The sequence below is a fragment of the Micropterus dolomieu genome, linkage group LG08 (genome assembly GCF_021292245.1).
Source record: "Micropterus dolomieu isolate WLL.071019.BEF.003 ecotype Adirondacks linkage group LG08, ASM2129224v1, whole genome shotgun sequence".
In the NCBI taxonomy this organism is placed as follows: domain Eukaryota; kingdom Metazoa; phylum Chordata; class Actinopteri; order Centrarchiformes; family Centrarchidae; genus Micropterus; species Micropterus dolomieu.
In genome coordinates, this window is record NC_060157.1 from 28,184,490 (window position 1) to 28,204,858 (window position 20,369).

The 20,369-nt window shown below is 40.2% G+C and overlaps 2 protein-coding genes across 3 annotated transcripts; both read left to right on the forward strand.

Annotated features, from left to right (window-relative positions):
* The first annotated feature begins 6,350 nt into the window (after nt 1-6,350).
* On the forward strand, nt 6,351-9,810 carry hspb7 (heat shock protein family, member 7 (cardiovascular)). Its single transcript, XM_046057642.1, has 3 exons — nt 6,351-6,565; nt 8,424-8,548; nt 8,766-9,810. Exons 1-3 carry the CDS (start codon nt 6,400-6,402, stop codon nt 8,943-8,945), a joined length of 471 nt encoding a protein of 156 aa, XP_045913598.1. The 5' UTR covers nt 6,351-6,399; the 3' UTR covers nt 8,946-9,810.
* A 1,489-nt stretch (nt 9,811-11,299) lies between these two features.
* zbtb17 (zinc finger and BTB domain containing 17) lies at nt 11,300-20,153 on the forward strand. 2 transcript variants are annotated; one of them, XM_046057450.1, is made up of 15 exons: nt 11,300-11,455; nt 12,563-12,828; nt 12,955-13,134; nt 13,506-13,844; nt 14,010-14,099; nt 14,450-14,715; nt 14,913-15,055; nt 15,172-15,472; nt 15,659-15,746; nt 16,342-16,458; nt 16,571-16,691; nt 17,027-17,157; nt 17,325-17,588; nt 17,780-17,869; nt 19,089-20,153. In XM_046057450.1, the coding sequence occupies exons 2-15, from the start codon at nt 12,624-12,626 to the stop codon at nt 19,517-19,519; spliced, it is 2,766 nt and encodes a 921-aa protein (XP_045913406.1). In that variant the 5' UTR covers nt 11,300-11,455; nt 12,563-12,623; the 3' UTR covers nt 19,520-20,153. The 2 variants fall into 2 exon arrangements, with proteins under 2 accessions (XP_045913406.1, XP_045913407.1); XM_046057451.1 differs by having other exon boundaries at nt 13,509-13,844.
* The last annotated feature ends 216 nt before the right edge of the window (nt 20,154-20,369 follow it).

Below are 20,369 nucleotides of genomic sequence, written 5' to 3' on the forward strand. Positions count from 1 at the left end.
TGGAAACTTACCTTCAAGTCGCACTGGAAGTGTTACATCTGTCCGTGTGGTTATATGTGTGTGTGTGTGTAGTGTAGGTGTGTTGGTACCACCACTGACCCATGTTAAGGTATTAGCATAGAAGTGATGGAGCAGTCATGGTTGAAAGAGTAGCTAAAATTAACTCTTTGGAGGAACATTGGTAATGCCCTTCAACTGTCTTGATTGCAGAAATGCAGTGTGAGAGACAAAAACATATTCCTGGCATTCAGCTTTTTAATAGATTTTAGGCGATGTTATCAACCATACTTCAGATAATCTTATAATACATGTTCCAGTCTAGTATAATCCCATAAATGTAATCACGAGCTACAACAACTGATACTCCTAGTGATTATAATCATAGTGATCTATTTGCCATCTACCTATCTATCTCTCTATCTATCTAGATATAAATTTATATGGTCAAGAATGAATTTTCAAGCTTACATTTTGTAAAATCTTTTTCTAGCAGAAATTACAGGATGCTTTGAAGAAAGATATAACAATACAATTAGTACAAAAGTGACATATTAAGGATGGGAAAGACATTTGAATTAAAATAGATGAGAAACCAAGTCCGGTGAAGATATATCAACACCTGAACCTTCGAACAGTCAGAGCAGTAAAATATGCTGTGAAACGTTGATGCATTAATGAAAATGTTATTTGGCAGCTGACTGACGTCTTCCTCCAGCTGCAAAGTGTGAATTATGGTTTATAGTTGTAACGCAGACCATGCATTTACTGTACACCCTCTTGGAAGTGCCAAGAAGCCCCCAATTTTATTTTATTTTGTAAGAGGTATTTTCTTTCATACCAGGCTGAGCATGAAGGCTTACATTTTTGTATTAAAGGAGTACATTTAAACCATAAAGTCCCCAGGCACAGATGCTCTAAACAGACAAGGTGGTGAAATTGGAAGTTTTACTGTGATTAATGGCCCCCCTTTATTGCCATGAGATCACTATTGTGATTAACATTTTACAGCTCAGATGAATATGAACACATGTCATTGCTATGACCTCCCTAATGTCAGTGATTGGCTTCAAAGACACTAATTTGAAAAGCCCCCAAGGCCCAGAAAAAGATATTCAACATTCAACAACAATCATTAATCCTCCAAATGTCCTGTACTTTGTAGGAAATCAAGATGTCTTTCTGGATTTCAGCAGCCTGCTCAAGGTCAAGGTAATCATTGTTCAGATCCTGGAATACACACACACACACACACACACACACACACACACACTTAGTTAACATTTATTTTCCACAGTTCTACCTCCCCTTCAGGCATTCAGTTAGCACTTGTGTTATTAGAGATTTGAAATCTGCATGCTGTGAGCGTCAGTCACACCCACACATATACACCAAGGTACAGACTGCTTCCCTCAGTATAAAAACTTGTTTCCATGGGAACAGCACACCTAGGTGACTGGAGAGCTAGACAGGAGGTTACTTTACTCTCATAAACAATCATTGTGGACAGCCTGAGAAGTTTCTCCTCAAGCAACTAAGAAACTTGGCAAATCATATTATGTAGTTTCAAAATCAAAAAACTGAATCTGAACATATTTACTAATAAATGTAAAGCAAAAAGTCACAGTTTAATGTCAATGTAATGTGTTATTCAAATGAATGAGAATGTGAGAACAAGAACAATATTTCATTGAACTGATAGGAAATCAAACAGTGATTTGCTATATTTTATTAACAATATTGCTTTGCCATTCAGGACAACCAAATCCAATGGTTTGTAACACAACATGTAGACCAAACATGCTGCTGCTGTGTATTCTGTACTTACTTTGTACATGTAGTATTGTAGCAACAGTAATTGCAGAATTAGGAAATATTTTTTTATTTTAATTTTCTATAGAAATGTAGTCATTATTCAAGAAAGATTTATATAAAATGTACCAGAATTATTACTCAAATCTGCAGTTCCCCTCAGAGCCTTTTAACCTCTTTAAATACACTGTTTTGGTTTTCCAACCACAACTCCCCTCTCAGCAAAAACAGGCAGCTGTCTGTCAGTTCAAAAATGAATTAATCCAGGATTGTACTGATTTCAAACATGACAATAGTATCATCATAGTCAGTTTCAATGAGATACTATATGAAATTGAATAAAATCAGCAATTTCATTTCCACTTGCTTGGTTTTGTGTGTCAGTGGATTAACATAGAGCAGTTACATATTTTTTTACAAGTTTAAAAGTAAAGTAAACTTGAACGCTAATAGATTAAATGTAAAATTTGTATTCAATACATTTGTAAAACTCCTACCAAATTTAAACGTTAATTTTATTTAACTCAGTCTAAAAAAATGCACAATTGGTATTAATTTAAATGTTTTATATCAGTGAAAGCAATGAATGGAGCTCCAAGTGTTAGTGGTAGCTACCTTTCTAACTACATTTGCTTACAAAGCTGACCATTATGAAAATAAATTAGCAGCAGTGATATGACCTTCCTGGGACTGGTCTGTCTGTCTGCGACATTATGTAACACACAGCAGCTGAGGCAGACACAACCCAACACAGTGTGTGTGTGTGTGTGTGTGTGTGTGTGTGTGTGTGTGTGTGTTGGGGGGGGGTCTTAGTGTTTTATGTGGGCAGATAGGAATGCTCACACAAAAACACACATATAGAGGTGACTCAGTGTCATTGGTGAGACAACATGGATTACTGTCAACTGGATCAAATTCACTCTCTTACATTTCTTCCTTCCACTCTTTTGTCATTCTTGTTTGTCATTCTTATAATTCCTGTGTTCCTGGCCTGTTGCCTGAAGTTATTATTAGCTATATTTTATCTTGTTTATTGATGACTGCCGTGTTTCTCCCTCCTTTCTTAAAATACCGACTCCATCTTTGGTGCTAAGCTGAATTGCAGGATAAACATTATTTATCCGGATTCTAACCTTATAAGACAACACTGGTTCCTGTGTATGTGTATCTCCAATTACTTTGACCTACATATTTGAATGCTTTAAGGCAGCGATCAAACTGGACGCCTATGAGATAATAAGGCCATTCATTTTTTTGCTTTTTAAAGAGGTGGTATTATGCTTTTTGGCTTTTTCACTCTCCTTTATTGAATTATAAACCTTTTTTGTGCATGTAATAGGTTTGCAAAGTGAAAAAGCCCAAAGTCCAGCCCAAAGGGAGTTCCCATCTCCCACAGAAAGCACTGCTCTGAACTGACTGAAAGCTCGTTTGTAGTCCAGCCGCTTCCCTTTCATCCCTGTGACGTCACAGGAATGAAAGCTAAATGCGCTTCATATAACGCTCGCCAAGCGGTTACTCCGACACGCCCTCAAAAACAGCAGTGGAAAAACAGTGAGCTGCAGCACACACCTCTGCTCTCCCTTCCAAACACTAGCTACCCTCCAGGCAGTCAGTGGACAGAAAGTTGTTACTGTGATGTAGATACTTTGGAGCAAGAGTTTCAGAGTTGTGAGTTATTAATCTGTAACAAGTCGATGTTGCCAAGCTGGTCAGCAACATGTAGCCTACAGCTGAATCAAAGCTGTTTTTCTCTGCTTCTGATTGGCTAGTAGTCCTTAACTAGGAACTGAGCATGTGAAACTCCCAACAAAGATCATTTAGAGACAAGATGTATCACTCCATAGCTCAAACCAAGCCTTCAACACAGGGTGAAAAGAGGAGCTAAAAAATATGGTGTTTTTTTGAAAATTAAACCATGTAAACCTGTTCTGGTACAACCCCTAAATAGGATTTTGAACCTGAAAATGAGCAAAACACCACCTCTTTTATTTGTGAATGTGTTATGAGCGTTCCAACACACACCTCTTAGGTGTTATCATCAAGAACTTCTTTGCATCCCAACAACCAAACCGAAATTTTAGAATATACCAGGTCATCTTTTTGTATTGATGGGTGAGAAAATATTCTAGTTTTTATGAAAAATAATGTAACTCAATCAGGTGTTCTCAGAAGCACTTTTTAAATAATCACCCATCTAAACTTTAAAAACACCTGCACCAGAATATCCATGATTTTAATTCATCTGCAATTCCAGACTCCAAAACATTTCAACATAATTTTAACAACATCAATTATAGATATTTAGAAAAATATCCACCAGCTTGCTTCATATTCCAAACTTTAAGGTTAAGGTTAAAGGAGCATGACAATGCTGTTCTGTCTTTGTTGATTATTCAGGCTTGGACACTATGCTCTATACTGTGTATTCCAACCCTTTCATCTCTCCGTTATCTCAGTGGTTCTCTGCTATTACAGCTCCATCTGACACCCTTTCATCTTTGTCTCACTCTTCCTATCAGCCCTCATCCCATCTTCCCCATGATGCTTCCCTGCACACGCCGCTCTTTCATTTTCACCACATAATTCCTCTAGAATAGCTGCCTGGTGGGGGGGGTGGGGGGCTCTTGACTGACAGAACCCTGATTAAGGGGATTAATACCAATGCCAGTGCCTACAGTGTTTATTATTATTATTTGACCAGCTTTACATTAATTAGACTATGAGAGACTGGTGAATTTTGGGGATATGATTTGATTTGATCACTTGTCACAGGCTGCTGTTCATGAGTTGCAAACAGTTCAACTAAAGAGCGATGTACCCCCTTCAGGTAGTTTCATTTGAATGGTTTTTGAAATACATCAGAGATGTTTTTTTTATTTTTTATTATTAAGCATCTCATGACCCCTCAACCTTAGCAAACTTAGGGATCCAGATCCCCAGGCTGGGAACCACTGATTTGGGTAAATGACTTTTATTTTCTTGCATCATTTTAAAAAACTGAGATACCAACTGAGATCAGTTTGTCCTTTGCAAAAAAAACATGATTGACAAATAAATAAATGAAATGACCAGCATCACATTTCATAATACATTTTGCAGAGTACCACTAGCTTCATCTCCATCAAAGGTGCAAAAAGCCGTCTGGTCAATATCTAATTTTGCATAAAAGGACAGAGCAAATCAACAATATTACTGCTGTTACTAAGGAGGGGAGGAGGCTTTGTGCGCACTCTGGCATGAAGGTGGTGAGTTGCTGGGCTGGATTTAGACCTTCAGCAGGGGGCTCTGAGCTCTATACTGATAAGACTGGAAGCACATTTAGCTGTGTGCTGTCATTGGTAATGCTGGGTAACCTTCCAAACATGGCTTCAAAACAAAAGATGCAACATTTGTGTATTTTATTTCAACAGCAGACTGCCTTGAAATTCAATTTTAGCATGACTGGGATGGCATTTAGTTGATGATCGCGACCTAGGTTGTGGTGTCAGTCGATAAATCAGTGTCATATACAGTTCATCTGTAAGTTATCGGCAAGCTACTCTTGATTGAAATGATAAAGAGCCCATAAACGGACTTAATGGACTAGCTGTTACCAGCACTAACTAGTAAGGATAGCAGTGAGTGTTTCCTAATCATGATAGCCTGTGTTCTCCTTGCAGATATTAATAGACACAAAGAAATGTCACTACTAAGTCCCTTGCTCCTGCTGACAGCTTTGTTTTCGAGCACATTCTTTCCATCTTTGTTTTGCTCTCAACTTATCCGCTGAGATAAGAGGCAAAGCTCCTTTTTCACCTTTCAAGTCCCTTTCCTCTCTCCATCCAGCTCAGCAGGAGAGGACAGCATTTTCCAGCTAATCACTTAGTTAATGCTGTGTTTTCAGAGGTTTAACATATATAAGATTTAATCTATAACTAAATGACTTGAGGATGGATTTTAGTTGAAAACAGGGCATGAAAAAAACAAAAATCTCTCTCATGAGGCAAACCATGCTGTGAAAACATTTAACACTATGTCATTTGATGGCAGAACCATGTGAGGATCCAATTGCAGGACAAAGGCATGCCACTGACTCTTAAGAAAGGGAAGCAGGGAAAATTAAAGCAAGGAGAGGGAAGCTATTTCAGGGGTGATGTGTCCAGAATGACAACTGTTGCCCCCCTCACCCTCTGCTCGTTCTCTGCCTCTCTCTCCACCAAATCCCACTCTCTCTCCTGCTGTTAACCTCGGGGCCTTCAATGCCCAGAACCTTTCCAACCACAGACCCTTCTCTCTATCGCTCTGTGCTTCTCATGATAAATATAGAACACTATTACCCTTTCCCAATGAGCTGCGACACACGTGCGCACCGCCCAACCACGCATGAGACCATACAGTATTTAAGGGCCAAGGGTGAGTGGCTACAGGAGAGTGGGAAAATAAGTGATCTTACTCAATTTGAATTAGAAAAAAAGGAAAGACAGGAAGACAGAAGAAATCTGCCCATTATTTCTTACATTGTAGCCTCTGGAAGAGCCTCCCAGAGCAGCCACCTCCCTCTTCCCTGCCTTTACTCTCCTCCTCTGTCTTACTTAGGACTCTCAGCCATCCATGAGTGTGACCAACTCCTCTGCCTATCGATCGGAGCGTAGTTTCCACCAGACTTCATCCTCATCCTCATCCTCTGGTAACCCATACATGGAGAAGAGCCGGGGACTGTTTGCTGAGGATTTTGGCTCCTTCATGAGGCCTGGGAGCGACACCTTGGGATTTTCCAGTAAGTTGGAGGCAATTGCAGGTTTCTGTAACCCATTTTGTATACAAAAGTGGTATACAACAGCAGGTTGAAGTGACAGCTTTGACTATAAAATAGATTTAGGTCTGTGCTTGGAAGCAATTTGTTTAAAGTTTGGTATTTTTCTCCATAAAGTAGTGAAAACATGTCCAAGGTGACAATTAAGAGGAGGAAGACAACAGGCAGGATTGAGTTTAAAAGTCAAAATGACTGGTGTGGTTGATGTGTGTGGACAAATTTGTTTCTAAGCAAGCGTGTAAGCATGGTGCTGTTTTAATGGAATAACTGATAACAGAACCAAACATTTTTTGGCTTTGTCTTCCAGGTATTCAGACATTTGTATGTTTAAATACGCATTACGGTCAGGAGATATTTCTCTTTACAGTGCCTGGTTCTTCTTCTTGCTCAGTAATGTGTGGAGCTGGTGTGAACTGTTCTGTATAAGTTCACTGCTTCCGCACACAGACGTGTAACTGTGTGGCATCTAAATAGCAGAAATGTTTTGGAACCATGGTTGGTATCCTATAGGTGCAGCACAGGAGCCAGAGGATGGGTCCCGCTAAAGGGAAAGCAAGACACACACACACACACACACACACACAAAAGTAAGCCAGTGAATGCTGGAACGACTGCCAGCAGTGTGACTTCATACACTGAGAATCTGGAATGAAGCCTGCATAAGGAATGACCAGATGGTTACCCAGTGACCAGCATACACACTAAATACATACACAAACAGTTGGAATGATGTCACACAATTAAACTCCATATTGAAGTCAGAGCTAAGATCACCCACACACTTGTTTCCAGTCTGGTGACGTGTGTGAGCTCATGTGTTACCACATAGTTCTTCACTGATCTCAGTATCGCTAGGGACAGACAGCTGTCACTGAACGGAAAATGCATCAGACTGAATGATTATCATGTTTCTCTTCTGTATCTTTACATGTTTGCTGCTGCCATGAACCTGTTTTCCCATACAGATCATTAGTTGCGCTAATCAATATTTTTATATTAACAATGTATCAAATGACTGAAAGGCTTTGCTTATAAACCCACAGAGATTAGAACCCAACTCTGCAGTTCCCACAGTGCTTTTTAAACTCTTTTAGCTCATTGTTTTGGTTTTCCATCCCCACACTCTGCTCCAGTCAACTTCAATCTTTCAGCAGCAGCAGGCAGCTGTTTTTAATGAAATGGCGATGAGAAATCTGTTAGTACCTGCAGCAGAAAGACAATGCTAGCAACTAGCTGGGGAAGAAAGTTGATCATATAGTTCCTTCCTCTGAAGTTAATGGAGATCAAAACAGAGCTAAACAGCGATACTGGGCTTACATTCATCAGGTGGAGCTCTAACAAGCTCTAATATAATGTTAGTGTTGCTTTGTGTAAATAGACAATTAGATAACACATTCGCCATAACAACTTTATAGGGTGCTAATACTGTATGTCGGATGTTGATTCCCACAAGAGGCCAACAAACCATCAGTGACTGCAGTAAAGTAAACAAAGTCATAAGCAAAAATGATAGAGACACAAAAATTCTCATAACCAAAAGTTACAAAAAGCAGAAAGAGAAATTATTGGTAGTTGCAAAAACAACATGGCTGATACACTTGGAAGATGAATACTAGAGGAACATCACATTTCATGTTTTCAGTGACATGAAACAAGTTAGTTTGCTGTTCTGTCAATCTAAAAGTATTCAATAATTTGTACAATATATTCACCCTAATGAAAGTGAAATTGATTTAGCAAAGAGAAAATATACAAAGTATGGATAAACTCCTCCTTTTTCTCCAGTTGTCTAACATACTGACTCACCTTGTTGTGGGTTTAGGCGGAGCTGGAAATATCAAGGCTCTTGGGGATTCGTACCAGTTCACAGTTGACGTGCGAGACTTCTCCCCTGAAGATGTCATCGTCACCACATCAAATAACCAGATTGAAGTTCATGCAGAAAAGGTGAGCAGCCTTCTGTATGATTTGGAATGATGACAGAAGTCTTGGAGCTGTTAAAACAATGTTAGTCTTCCCACAATAGCATCTTGAAACTGAGCTTTGCGGTCCCAATAGGCATTTTGCAAAAGCTGTCTAAATGAGAGCAGACGTTATCACTTATCACAGCATCCATCTTCAGTCGTAGTACATTAAGTCATTGCTGATGTTCTGTCTCTGACAGTTGGCCCAGGATGGCTCGGTGATGAACACTTTCACACACAAGTGCCAACTACCTGAGGACGTGGACCCCACCTCAGTGACATCATCACTGGGCGGTGAGGGGACCCTAACAGTCAGAGCACGGCGACACCCGGCCAAACACGAGCTCGTACAGACCTTCCGCACCGAGATCAAGATCTAGAGAGGGACCCACTATCTCATCACAAACCTTTCACTTTTTGTGTTTTTATTTGTGTTCTCTGTTTCCTGTCCATTCTACTTTAAATACACATAAGGCACTGTGTTCAATAAAGCATGCCATGTCCTTCTTACAATGACTGCAGCAATGCCTGTTGCTGCTCATTTATATTCTAGTCAGTTCACTACACACATCTGCAATAGGTCACACCTGCACTTAACATATTGAGACAGGGGCTTGGACATATATGCAAATACACACACACACACACACACACACACACACACACACACACACACACAATTAACTGATGGTTGCCACATTAATTATAATTTATTGTATGTTATTATTTGTGTGAATAAATATTTTTAGATCAGAACCAGAACTTTCAAAGTATCACTGTCTTTATTTAACATGCTGATGAATTAATACCCCAACACCATTGTTTTCTTCAAGGCTTCCAAAGCAAACGACTCTCAAAATCAATCCAAAACAGAGTAGGCCTAGCATTCAGTTACTTTACAAAGGATAAATGGTGCCTCTATCCGGTCTTTTGTGTGTTGAGGCGTTTATGAGGCATCTGTCCTGTTTTCTTGAGAAAAGACTTTCAAAGGGGTTATTCATGCAAAATAATTGTAAAGCCCTTGTTATATGGCTATAATTTACTACGTTTGAGGCAGGTTGTGGCCTTTGCATTTTGATGCGCTTCCCTCTGATGAAGACCACATGATTAAGAGATTTATGAAAAAAAGCAGAAAAAATATTGATGTATGATGATTTTTTGTGCATGTACATTTTTACCACGAAGGTGTCCAGAGGGTGCCTAAATTTAAATCTGACACCACAGAATAAATACTAATGCAATCAATTAAATTTTGTTGGTAATCTTTGACATATTCAAGACTCTAATTACCACCAAATCCCCATCCCACTACTATTTATTTTATGGAATATAATTCACTTTTTGTGTTTTTTTGTAATAAATAATAATTCAAATGATTAAAGTGGCATTTAAAGGGTTAAAATCCTTAATTTTAAAAAACGTTTGGTAGGTTTGAGCAAGTTTGAAGTTGTTTAAGTAATTTATGAAAAAAAAGCAAAAACAGATATTAATGTATGATGATTTAACAGCAGGGTTTTTTTGTGCATGTACATTTTTGACACAAAGGTGTCCAGAGGGTGCAAAATTTGAGGGCATAGCCTAAGGGTTAAAAACACATCATGATTTATAATGTTGTAGCCTACTGTAAGTAGCCTTGAAATTAATGCTTTTTATGTTCCCTTGAAGAGGGCTGTGGAAGTGATTCTGTATGATTGGAGCTCGCATAATTCACATCAGTTTGATACTACTCAGTACGACATAGCAAAATATTATTTTGAATGAGTACAGATTAAAGTATAAGATGCATCTTGGCTGGGTAAATCAGTTTTTTCTGTAATGTGGATGACTTTGTACATGGTTCCAGTCTGTAGCAAGGAGACGTCAAGTGGGTCCCCAGCCAAGCACTTGTAGAGTGTACTTCTGTGATAAACGATATACAGTTAATAGTGTGTGGCATCCTGTCATGCAGGACACAGGTAAATATGTAGGAAAAACTGCACTGTCTGCTTAGTTGCAATGTTACCAACACACTAAAAGTGCATATAATATTAGGAGCTTGCTTATTCTATTAATTCTCTGTTATTAAGAAACCATTAGAAGCAAGCATGGGCATCAGTGATTAGAAGGCCACTGTTAAGGCCACCTATAGGAATGTCAATTATACATCCTGGCTGCAGTCTTAACACCCACCCTGATGCAACTGTGACCAATACTATTGTATTTGTTTATTGACCCAGGTTTCACAGCCTGACCAAAAAACAACCAGTCCAGTAAAATATGTAACAAGTGCCTATATCAAGACAACGAGAGCAAAACAAAATTGCATTTACTAAGACATTGCTCTCCATCTAAGGTTGCTGACCGTTCACAAATAGGCCTCTACAGATTATGTTCCCAAAACATTCGTCTCCTTGTTTAAAATTAAATATCACTAATCCCAGGAAAATTAAGCCTATGAATTGAGTCTCCACACTTACAACTGTTCTGGCCTTGTGGCATTGCTGCAGCAAACCTTGTGTGTGTATTTCTGCTGTAGAAGTCCAAGCCCTCTGAATCTCAATGTTATGTGCAGGGATGACCTGAATTGCTGCTGTGTGTGTGGTGAAATAACTAAGGGTGATGATACTTTTTGTACGGTTTGGTCATGTGACGTTCGACAGAAAGCCTATTGCGCCACCACGCGTTCATCATCAGCACAGCACGTGCTTTTACTGCGCGTGCTCTTGTGACACATCCGCCCGGTCCGTATCAATCGATCAGAGAGAGGAAGATGGCGGTGGATGGAGTTAGCGGGGCAGCATCGATCACCGAAAAACTCGATTGGGTTTGTTTTTCCTAACTGAGTTAAACATTCTGAAACAACGCCTGGTCCTGCAGTTTGAACCCGGAGAGAAGAAGCGCTAACAAGCAGGTAATTCAGGAGTAGGTATATATTAAAATGGCGCGTGCTGTAAGCAAAAAGAGCAAGCTAGCTGTGAAAACAACAAGGGATGAAGACAGGCCCGACTCGTCGGTCCGCCATCTTGTCTCTATACTGGACATGCATGTCAAGGCACGCTAAATTAATCCCTGATAACAAAGCCACAAGGATGGAGGAATTATAATCGATGGATAGCACTGTCAAACCAATATGTCAAAACTTTTAGAGAAAAGAAAGTTTCCAGGTTCAAAACATCAGCGTTTACAAAAAAAAATCCTGTATTTTGTGACTAGTGCATGGATGTAACGTCATTATCAGGACATCCGTTGAAGCTAAACGTTGGTGTCATTCTGGTGAATGCCACTCGTTTAACGTTAACTTAACTTAGGTGTAACGTTAGTTTAGCTAAATAGCCTATATTTTCAATTAGTTGTTAAAACATACTGGGTTGAAATCGTGTCTGTGTCTCGGGTATTTCCTGGTGGTGACCTGCGGGAAAAGCCTGGTGTCTAACGTTACACCATAACATACAGTCTATGGTCTATTAGTGCAGCGCTGCCCCAGAGACCCTTTCCACAAGATAAATAAAGTAACTTACTTGTTCGACTTTTGTATTAACATAAAGCAAGGCAAACCTTCATAGATATGTGTGTATTGTTTGCATTGTAAAGTGTATTGATACAACCCATCGACCTAACATACGGCTCATTTTTGGCTAACAAACATAGTGATTTATTACATTGAAATAATAATAAAAAATATTCAAGATAAACCAAATGTCTTCGATCTTCAACCAAGTCCAGTTGTCCTTGATTGTAACCCACCTTGGATAACTATGACCTGGATGACAGATAATCTTCACAACATCCATTCATGTGTTTTCTGGAGGCTGATACTGCAATTTTAACTGCACATTACACTCTAAAATTAGATTGCTGTGCTATTCTCAGGGAGGAGACATAGACGTATCAGAGGTGAACAATATTGGTATTGTTTAATAAAAGGCTAATGAATGTCATGCCAGTGTAAAGACAAACTGTGTTACCAGTCAAGGTGATTATCAGCATTTTGAGCCTTGACATGACATTTGCTTGTCAGTGGTCCACAGTGCCTGTGCCTGCCTGCCAGCCTCTTCCACCATCCTCAAACCTTCAGGACAATGGAGTTCCCATGGCACAGTGGGAAGGTTCTGGAGCAGCTCAACCGCCAGCGCAAGCAGGGCCTGCTGTGTGATTGCACCTTTGTTGTGGACGGGGTGGACTTCAAGGCCCACAAAGCTGTGTTGGCGGCCTGCAGTGTCTACTTCCGCACCCTCTTCCTGGACCAGAAAGATGTGGTGCATCTGGACATCAGCAATGCAGCAGGTGAGGTCCCCCTTAGCCTGTGGACACATCTGTTTGCATGCTTTCATATTATGTAATCAACTGTGTTCATTTTCATCTTTCAGTGCTCTGACTTTGCATACCATCTATTGTTGATAATCGTTGCAGGTTTGGGTCAGGTCCTGGAGTTTATGTACACAGCCAAGCTGAGTTTAAGTCCACAGAATGTAGAAGACGTGCTGGCTGTTGCTAACTTTCTACAGATGCAAGAAATTGTAAATGCCTGCTCTGCGTACCAGTCAATGGCAAATCCAGCTCCGTCCCTCATAACATTGGATTTTGCCGTTGGTGAGTCTAGTCCTTACATAACTGTGTCCACGTTTTCAATCATTTGTTGTTGGTTGTGAAAAGGGCAACATAAGTTTTCTATATTGAACCGTCACTTCCCATGGGATGATGTTTCCTATGTTTGTATTGCTATATGACAAAGAAGTTTCACTCTCTCCATAGTTGGTTGCAGTATTTCCAGATAGCATTCCTCACTTGTATTATAAAGAAATAAGAAGTCAGAGCTTTAAGTTTTAAACTGTAGTTAATCATTGTTAACTGTTGGTATAGTGAGTTTATATGAGCTATTTTACTAAAATTCACATCTGGTAAAATCTTCTTCTCATGTGATGATTATGATACAATTTAATATTTTTTCTTTAACAAACCAGAAGAAAAAACAGATGAAGGAGAGCAGAGAGAGGACCCGGAGAGTGACCTGGCAGAAGTGGCATCACAAGCAGCAGAGGAGATTCCTCCTAGCACCCCCACAGCAGATAAAGAGCCCACACAAAATCAAGAAAATGTAAAGGAAGACATCTCTGCTGAAACACAACAGACTGTTTGTCAGGCCAATCCCGCTAGAACCCACTCAGGCAGAGGACGCCCCCCCAAAACCACCCCCCTTTCTGTTCAAAAGAAGATATCTGTAAAGAAGGAGAAGGAAGAAAGTGCTGCACAGGATGCGCCTAGATTTCAGGATGACCCCTCAGATGCTGACTACACGCCCAGTAAGTACATATTTATGGAATGTCTTCTAATCTGTCCATTTGGCATGTGTCCCAACATCTCTATATAGATTTTTTGAAGGTCTACATGATGCATTACAGTGTCTGTAACAAGTGTTGAGCGTTTTTATCGCCCAATAAACTAAGAGATATTGTCTTTGTTTACAGACTCATTGTTGAAATCTGCTGGCAGTTCATCCTACCTGAGCTCTCGGGGGAGAAGAATCAGAAAACCTCGTAGACGAAACTTCTCACCTGGTGAGCGGGCTGCGCTGATTTGCTCTGCTGTATCTAGCCAAACAGCATCCGCTTTTCTCTCTAAGCTTTCCACTGGTTTTGGAATATTTTTGGTATCATCATCCAGAAACATATTCCAGATGGAAAAATTTGATACATTTAAAAAAAATGATTCAGGATTTTACGAATGAGTTTCAAAAGAACTTTTTTGTTTAGTCTTACATTCAATTCCAAGTATTAGTGACCAGTAACATTTTTAAAAGTGGCTTTCTGAAACCTGCAGAGACTTTGCTCTTATAGCAATTGCCATTTCCAGGCAAGACTCCGGACATTATGTCATTTTCAAGACTTCCCTCTTGTCGTCCTCGTAGACAATGACTCGGAAGATGAAGGCACATCAAAAACAAAATCTAGGAAGAGGGTGGCGGTGCCAGCAGAAGTGACCGGAGAACAGGATGATGACTCTGGGGAGACTGGTGACGGGGAAGCTGATGATGAAGAGGGGGCCGGAGAAGAAGATGACGAAGTTAGCCACGAGGTGGGAGGAGCTGATTCAAGCAGTGAGAGAGCTCAGTCAGCGTCTATGAGCAGCCGATCCGAGTCAAAGCCTTACAGCTCCATAACACACAAATGTGAGGTAAGAAATATCAGTCTGGTGCAGGAGAGAAGAATAATGTTACTAAGTACAAATAGAGTTTTTTTGCCAGTCTTTAGAGGCTATTAAATGCAAATCTTGGTGGAGTTATGTGCCAGTATTGGTCACAGTTGCATACAAATCTTCACATTAAAAGGTTTTGTCAGCTCACTCTTCATGACTTATTTTCTTCTTTCCAGGACTGTGGGAAGAAATTCACCCACACTGGTAATTTTAAAAGACACATGCGTATTCACACAGGAGAGAAGCCTTTCAGCTGTAGGGATTGCAACAAGGCTTTCTCTGACCCCGCTGCCTGTAAAGCCCACGAGAAAACACACAGGTGAATTACTTATTTTATCCAGAGACGATTAGTTTACCCACACTCCTTTTTACTGACACCTGCCTAGTTCGCTCTGTCAGGTTTATGTCTTAAAGTTAGCTCTTGTTTCCTCCTAGCCCTCTGAAGCCATACTGCTGCTCAACTTGTGGGAAGAGCTACCGGCAGATCAGCCTGCTCAACCTGCACCGCAAACGGCACACGGGCGAAGCGCGGTACAGCTGCGAAGTGTGTGGCAAGCTCTTCACCACATCTGGCAACCTGAAGCGCCACCAACTGGTGCACAGTGGCGCGAAGCCGTACCACTGCGACTACTGCGAGAAGTCCTTCTCTGACCCGACCGCCAAGATGCGCCATCTGGAGACGCACGACACGGAGAAGGGCAACAAGTGTCCACACTGCGACAAACGCTTCAACCAGGTAACAACAAGTTGGTGAAAGTTTTGCTTGTCTGTGGAGCAGCTGTCACAGCGTCACTTTTCTTTTATAAAACATATTTGCACAACTGTGCTACGAACATAATGCTAGGATTGCAAGATTTTCAGAAACATTTTGTAGCCACATGTATACATGTTAACTTGTTAACTAATTTTGTGTTTTTTATAGCTGGGAAATCTTAAGGCTCACTTAAAAATCCATATTGCAGACGGGCCTCTCAAGTGCAAGGAATGTGGCAAACAGTTTACCACTTCAGGTAAGAAGATAGATAGTATGGATCAAAGATATGTGCAGACATTTTTTGAGAAAAATGAAAGAATCTTGTCCCCATTAAAAGGGTTTTTTCGGGGAGGATTTTGTCTTTATGCTGATCGAGTGTCTAAGGACAGAGGGTGTCTCACGCTGCACAGATTGTAAAGCCCCTTGAGGCTAATTTGTGATTGTGTTATTGGGGTATTTAAATAAAACTGACTTGACTTGACACTGTTTCTCAGCAAATTGAAATTCTACCTAAACTTGAGGATTTTTTATGATTGTAAATTGTATATCTTTGAGTGCGGGACTTTTGTTCAATAGATAAATTTATAATGAAAATAATGCCACCCCACTCTTCTCATGATTTATTTCAGTTAAAGTTAGTAAGAGACCAACCAACTAACTAATTTAAATGTTATTTTAACCATTCAAAAGAATTCCATAAAGTACACATTATATCACCATTTTATCTGGAGCAAACATATCATCTGCTTTCAGTTTGTGTGCACGTTATCTAAAGGAAGTTGACTTCTGTAGTTGTGTTTTTGCTTGGAGGCATCTGGCATAACCTTTGTATGATGGTATCTGCATTGTAGGAAATCTGAAGAGACACCTGCGGGTTCACAGTGGAGAGAAACCGTACATCTGTATGCACTGTCAGAGAGCTTTCAGTGACCCTGGAGCTCTGCAGCGGCATGAACGCATCCACACAGGTACTCCCATGACATTCAGACAAACAGACATATTCTGATTTTTCAATCTGAAACCCAGCACCAATATTATCTACACCCCACCATGGTGAGACTCTTAATTCCTGTTTGCCAGGAGAGAAGCCCTGTGTCTGTCTTATCTGTGGCAAGGCCTTCACCCAGGCCAGCTCACTCATCGCTCACGTCCGCCAACACACCGGAGAGAAACCCTACGTGTGTGATCGCTGTGGCAAAAGGTCAGCAAGCAGATAAATCAGTGCTGTCTTTTTTTCAAACTCACTTGTACCTTGGGTTTAAAACCTGACATTGTTTTACTTAATCTACTTAACAAGGACATTTGGAAATATGTGAAAAGAGAACAGAGAGCATAAGCTGTTGGTTAAAACGTTTACCTTGCATAGGGAATAGTGGGAATCACATGCATTGTGTAGCAAGTGTTTTGTTAAGTCTACCATTAAACAAAACAAAAACTGCCACTAGAAGTAAGTTTTTTTTGTAAACTGGTCCTTTAACGGCAGGGTAAATGTTGGAAACCAAATAAGGGAAAAATCTTGTGTCTCTCTCTGGACAGGTTTGTGCAGTCCAGCCAACTGGCCAATCACATTCGGCATCACGACAATGTCCGGCCGCACAAGTGTCAGATGTGCAACAAGGCATTTGTTAATGTGGGAGACCTGTCGAAGCACATTATCATTCACACAGGTGAGGACAAAATTAATGTCAAATAATGATGAGGCTTTGCGTTAATGGAGGAAATAGGGAGACGGCGTTTCTTTTGTTGCGCTGCTAAGTCACTGTTACTGTTCCTTTACATTCAGCAGAGCTCAGAGCTTTCACACTGTTTACTTCTCTCCATCGTGTTCTCTCAGGGGAGAAACCTTTCCTGTGTGACAAATGCGGCAGAGGGTTCAACCGGGTGGACAATCTGCGTTCTCACGTCAAGACCGTCCACCAAGGCAAGGCCGGCATGAAGCGGCTAGTGCTAGCCGGAGGCAGCGCAGACGAAGGGGCTGATGGGTGTGCAGGGGCATCCACCTCTGACAGCGAGATCAACATAGTTACTGTGACCACAGAGGACATTGTCACCCTGGCAACAGAGGCCCTGGCAGCCAGTGCTGTAGCTCAGCTGACAGGTCAGACAGCGTCTACCAGGCAGTGATTTTAGGGGAAATGTCCCCTATATAAAAATCCTGGGCTAAGACCTTTTGATAAATGCTGCAGATAGCACCATGAACTTCAGCAGATAATAAAACATGCATGAGGATGAAAGGGCTTCGACAGTGATGAGTGTTTGGTTTACCTTGTGTCATGTGTTCTTTTACAGTAGTTCCAGTGGCTGCTTCAGTGTCTGCAGACGAGACAGAGGCTTTGAAAGCTGAAATCACCAAGGCCGTAGAGAAAGTGCAAGAAGCAGGTAAGACTGCAAGGAGCTTTTTAAACGGCATCAATTCAAGCATCTGTACAACCATACAAACAATGGGAACATTAGTGGCATTTAGAACAGGATATCAGACATGGGATGGAAGAAATGGAAAAAAACAACAACAAAAAAACCTAATGTTAGGAATGTATATATTGCATGATTGTGAGGTTCATACTAATGAAGATACTAATGTTATTCTAAATATAATTGTAATTTATTTTACAGCATCCTGTGCTCATTTCAGCGTTCAGCAGAGTTTTATGTCATGTCAATGGCCAGTGCCCAGGATGATGCTCGATCACACTTATAGTGAGAGTGTGAGCAACAGTATGCTGACTGCAGTTCAGTTAACGGCCACCACTTTCTGAACGTTACACATGAAACCTTTTAAATTTAAAAAGATTATATTGTATTTAAAGGGCAAAGCTGTGGTGAGGGTTTGGGTGGCTGAGAGTTTAGGATGCCGCAGTGGAATTTAATTCATACATGAGCACGTTGGGTGCAATGGTGCAGCAGCAGTATTCCATACTAAATCACCATCTGTATTTGGGCTGAATATGTATGTTGCTTGAGTTAGTATTTAGCATCAACAGTCATCACATTTCAGAGAAATGGGGCTTGTTAAAAGCCCTATTTAGACTTTGTAGACTGTATGCTATATGATATATTAGCTTGGTGATTCTCAGCTGAAAATCAGTGAACTATACATTTGTGTAAATTTGTGGTTGCACTAGTGCATTGAAACATGATGAGAAGTTTGATTAAAATAAGAAAAGTGACATGATGTTGAGAAAACAACCTTCTATTTGAAATCTGTTCAGGAGGTTTCATGATATCTTGTGATTTTGATCAGCAGACAGAGTTTGTCCAGTTATTATGGAAATGGAGATGTTCAAATTTCCATTTTATCTAAGCATTTTAAAGACTTTTCACATTAACTATACCATGCCGGCCTAAAAGCAACAGCAGTTGAGAGAAGGATTTTGTCAATGTTTTATTTTGTCAGTGTTGTTCACTGTCAAGGAAAATAAAATAATACAAAATTTAAACAAAACATATGTATGAGATTATGTACTGCTGTGTTAAGTTTCATCACTTAAAGTAAAAGAGGTAGTCAGACCTTCCAGGTGGGAATGTGTAACTTAAAGGGAATACAGTATGAGAAATGTGAATGGCTTATTTTGTTTGTCAACCTTCCTTTTGTTCCCAGACCCCAACACCCAGATCTTGTATGCTTGTGATTCGTGTGGTGATAAATTCTTGGACGGCAGCTCCCTAGCCCAGCATGTACGCATCCACACAGCTCAGGCCCTAGTCATGTTTCAGGCAGATTCAGACTTCTACCAATACACCACAGCCACCACCACCGCTGAGGGGGATTCTGCCACAACATGGCAACCCACATCTGAACAGGTCATCCAGGGAGGAGAGCTGATCTTCCGTGCGCAGGATGGAGAGGGAGAGGCAGAAGGAGCGATGGCGAGTGAGACACAAGGACAAGAAGAAGGGTCGGGAGGGGGGAATCATGAGGGCGGAGAGGTGGAAACCAACACTGAGCTCCACACAGAGGGAAAGGATGAAGCTGCAGCAGAGGTAGAGGAGGAGAAAGAAGAGGAGACTGAATGTGAGAGTCAGGCATAGTGGTGCAGCTTTGTGAAGAGTGTATGTAACATTGGTTGCAACAGAAATCGAATTTATACAGGAACAGGAAATACAAGAAAAGTGAGTTGATGAAGCCTCATAGTTTAAACATGCCATGATGTTAAAAATAAATCTGAACTGGATTCATAAGATACAACACTTATTAAACAGAATTATATTAGGGTGTATGGTCAAAAATCATGTTATTGCAGTTCTTATTCCAGGAAATGAGGTGTGAGATCAAGTGATTTGGTAAATATTGTTGGGATTTATTTCAGAGATGAATATATTACTTTGTATAGTTTATTTTTAGACTGAAATGCAGGACTATGCATTGTTCTTCGTATAAAACATGTAGATCAATTCTGTCTGACCTAATATAACTTAAATAAAGACTTCCGTGTTACCCAGTCAAAATATTTGGCTGTACTCAGTTTCACGTTGATACCAAGACAGCTTTTTTTGGTATTGCAGTAAATTGGTCACATGGTATGAAGACAGTTCCCTGCCACCAATGGTTTTATGGCACTAGTTTGTTTATATTAACACATGCAGCATGCCCTGTTTAATATCAGTAACATTGCTTAGACTCACTGGAAGTCATCATCTGATTAATAAACAATTATCACACAGATTGTCCAGCCTTGTGTTGTGCTGTTATTATAAAACAATGTACTTTTACTTTTTCCCTTAGAGTTTACATTATTCATGGAATTCCTTGAACATCATGTGTTTTGGAAATGTGTAATAAATAAATAATAAAATGTATACATCCCATAAGGAAACTAAGGTACTTTACAGAATTATAGCATAATAACATGTTTTACACATTAATTGCATTTAGATGGTT

What these genes read in the sequence shown, in the direction of transcription:
- hspb7 (XM_046057642.1), top strand. Translation starts at nt 6,400, where the DNA reads ATGAGTGTGACCAACTCCTCTGCCTATCGATCGGAGCGTAGTTTCCAC. An exon ending in CGACACCTTGGGATTTTCCA is followed by an intron (nt 6,566 to 8,423) that starts GTAAGTTGGAGG and finishes TTGTGGGTTTAG; the next exon opens with GCGGAGCTGGAAATATCAAG. An exon ending in TTGAAGTTCATGCAGAAAAG is followed by an intron (nt 8,549 to 8,765) that starts GTGAGCAGCCTT and finishes TGTCTCTGACAG; the next exon opens with TTGGCCCAGGATGGCTCGGT.
- zbtb17 (XM_046057450.1), top strand. Translation starts at nt 12,624, where the DNA reads ATGGAGTTCCCATGGCACAGTGGGAAGGTTCTGGAGCAGCTCAACCGC. An exon ending in TAGACGAAACTTCTCACCTG is followed by an intron (nt 14,100 to 14,449) that starts GTGAGCGGGCTG and finishes TCGTCCTCGTAG; the next exon opens with ACAATGACTCGGAAGATGAA. An exon ending in CCATAACACACAAATGTGAG is followed by an intron (nt 14,716 to 14,912) that starts GTAAGAAATATC and finishes TCTTCTTTCCAG; the next exon opens with GACTGTGGGAAGAAATTCAC.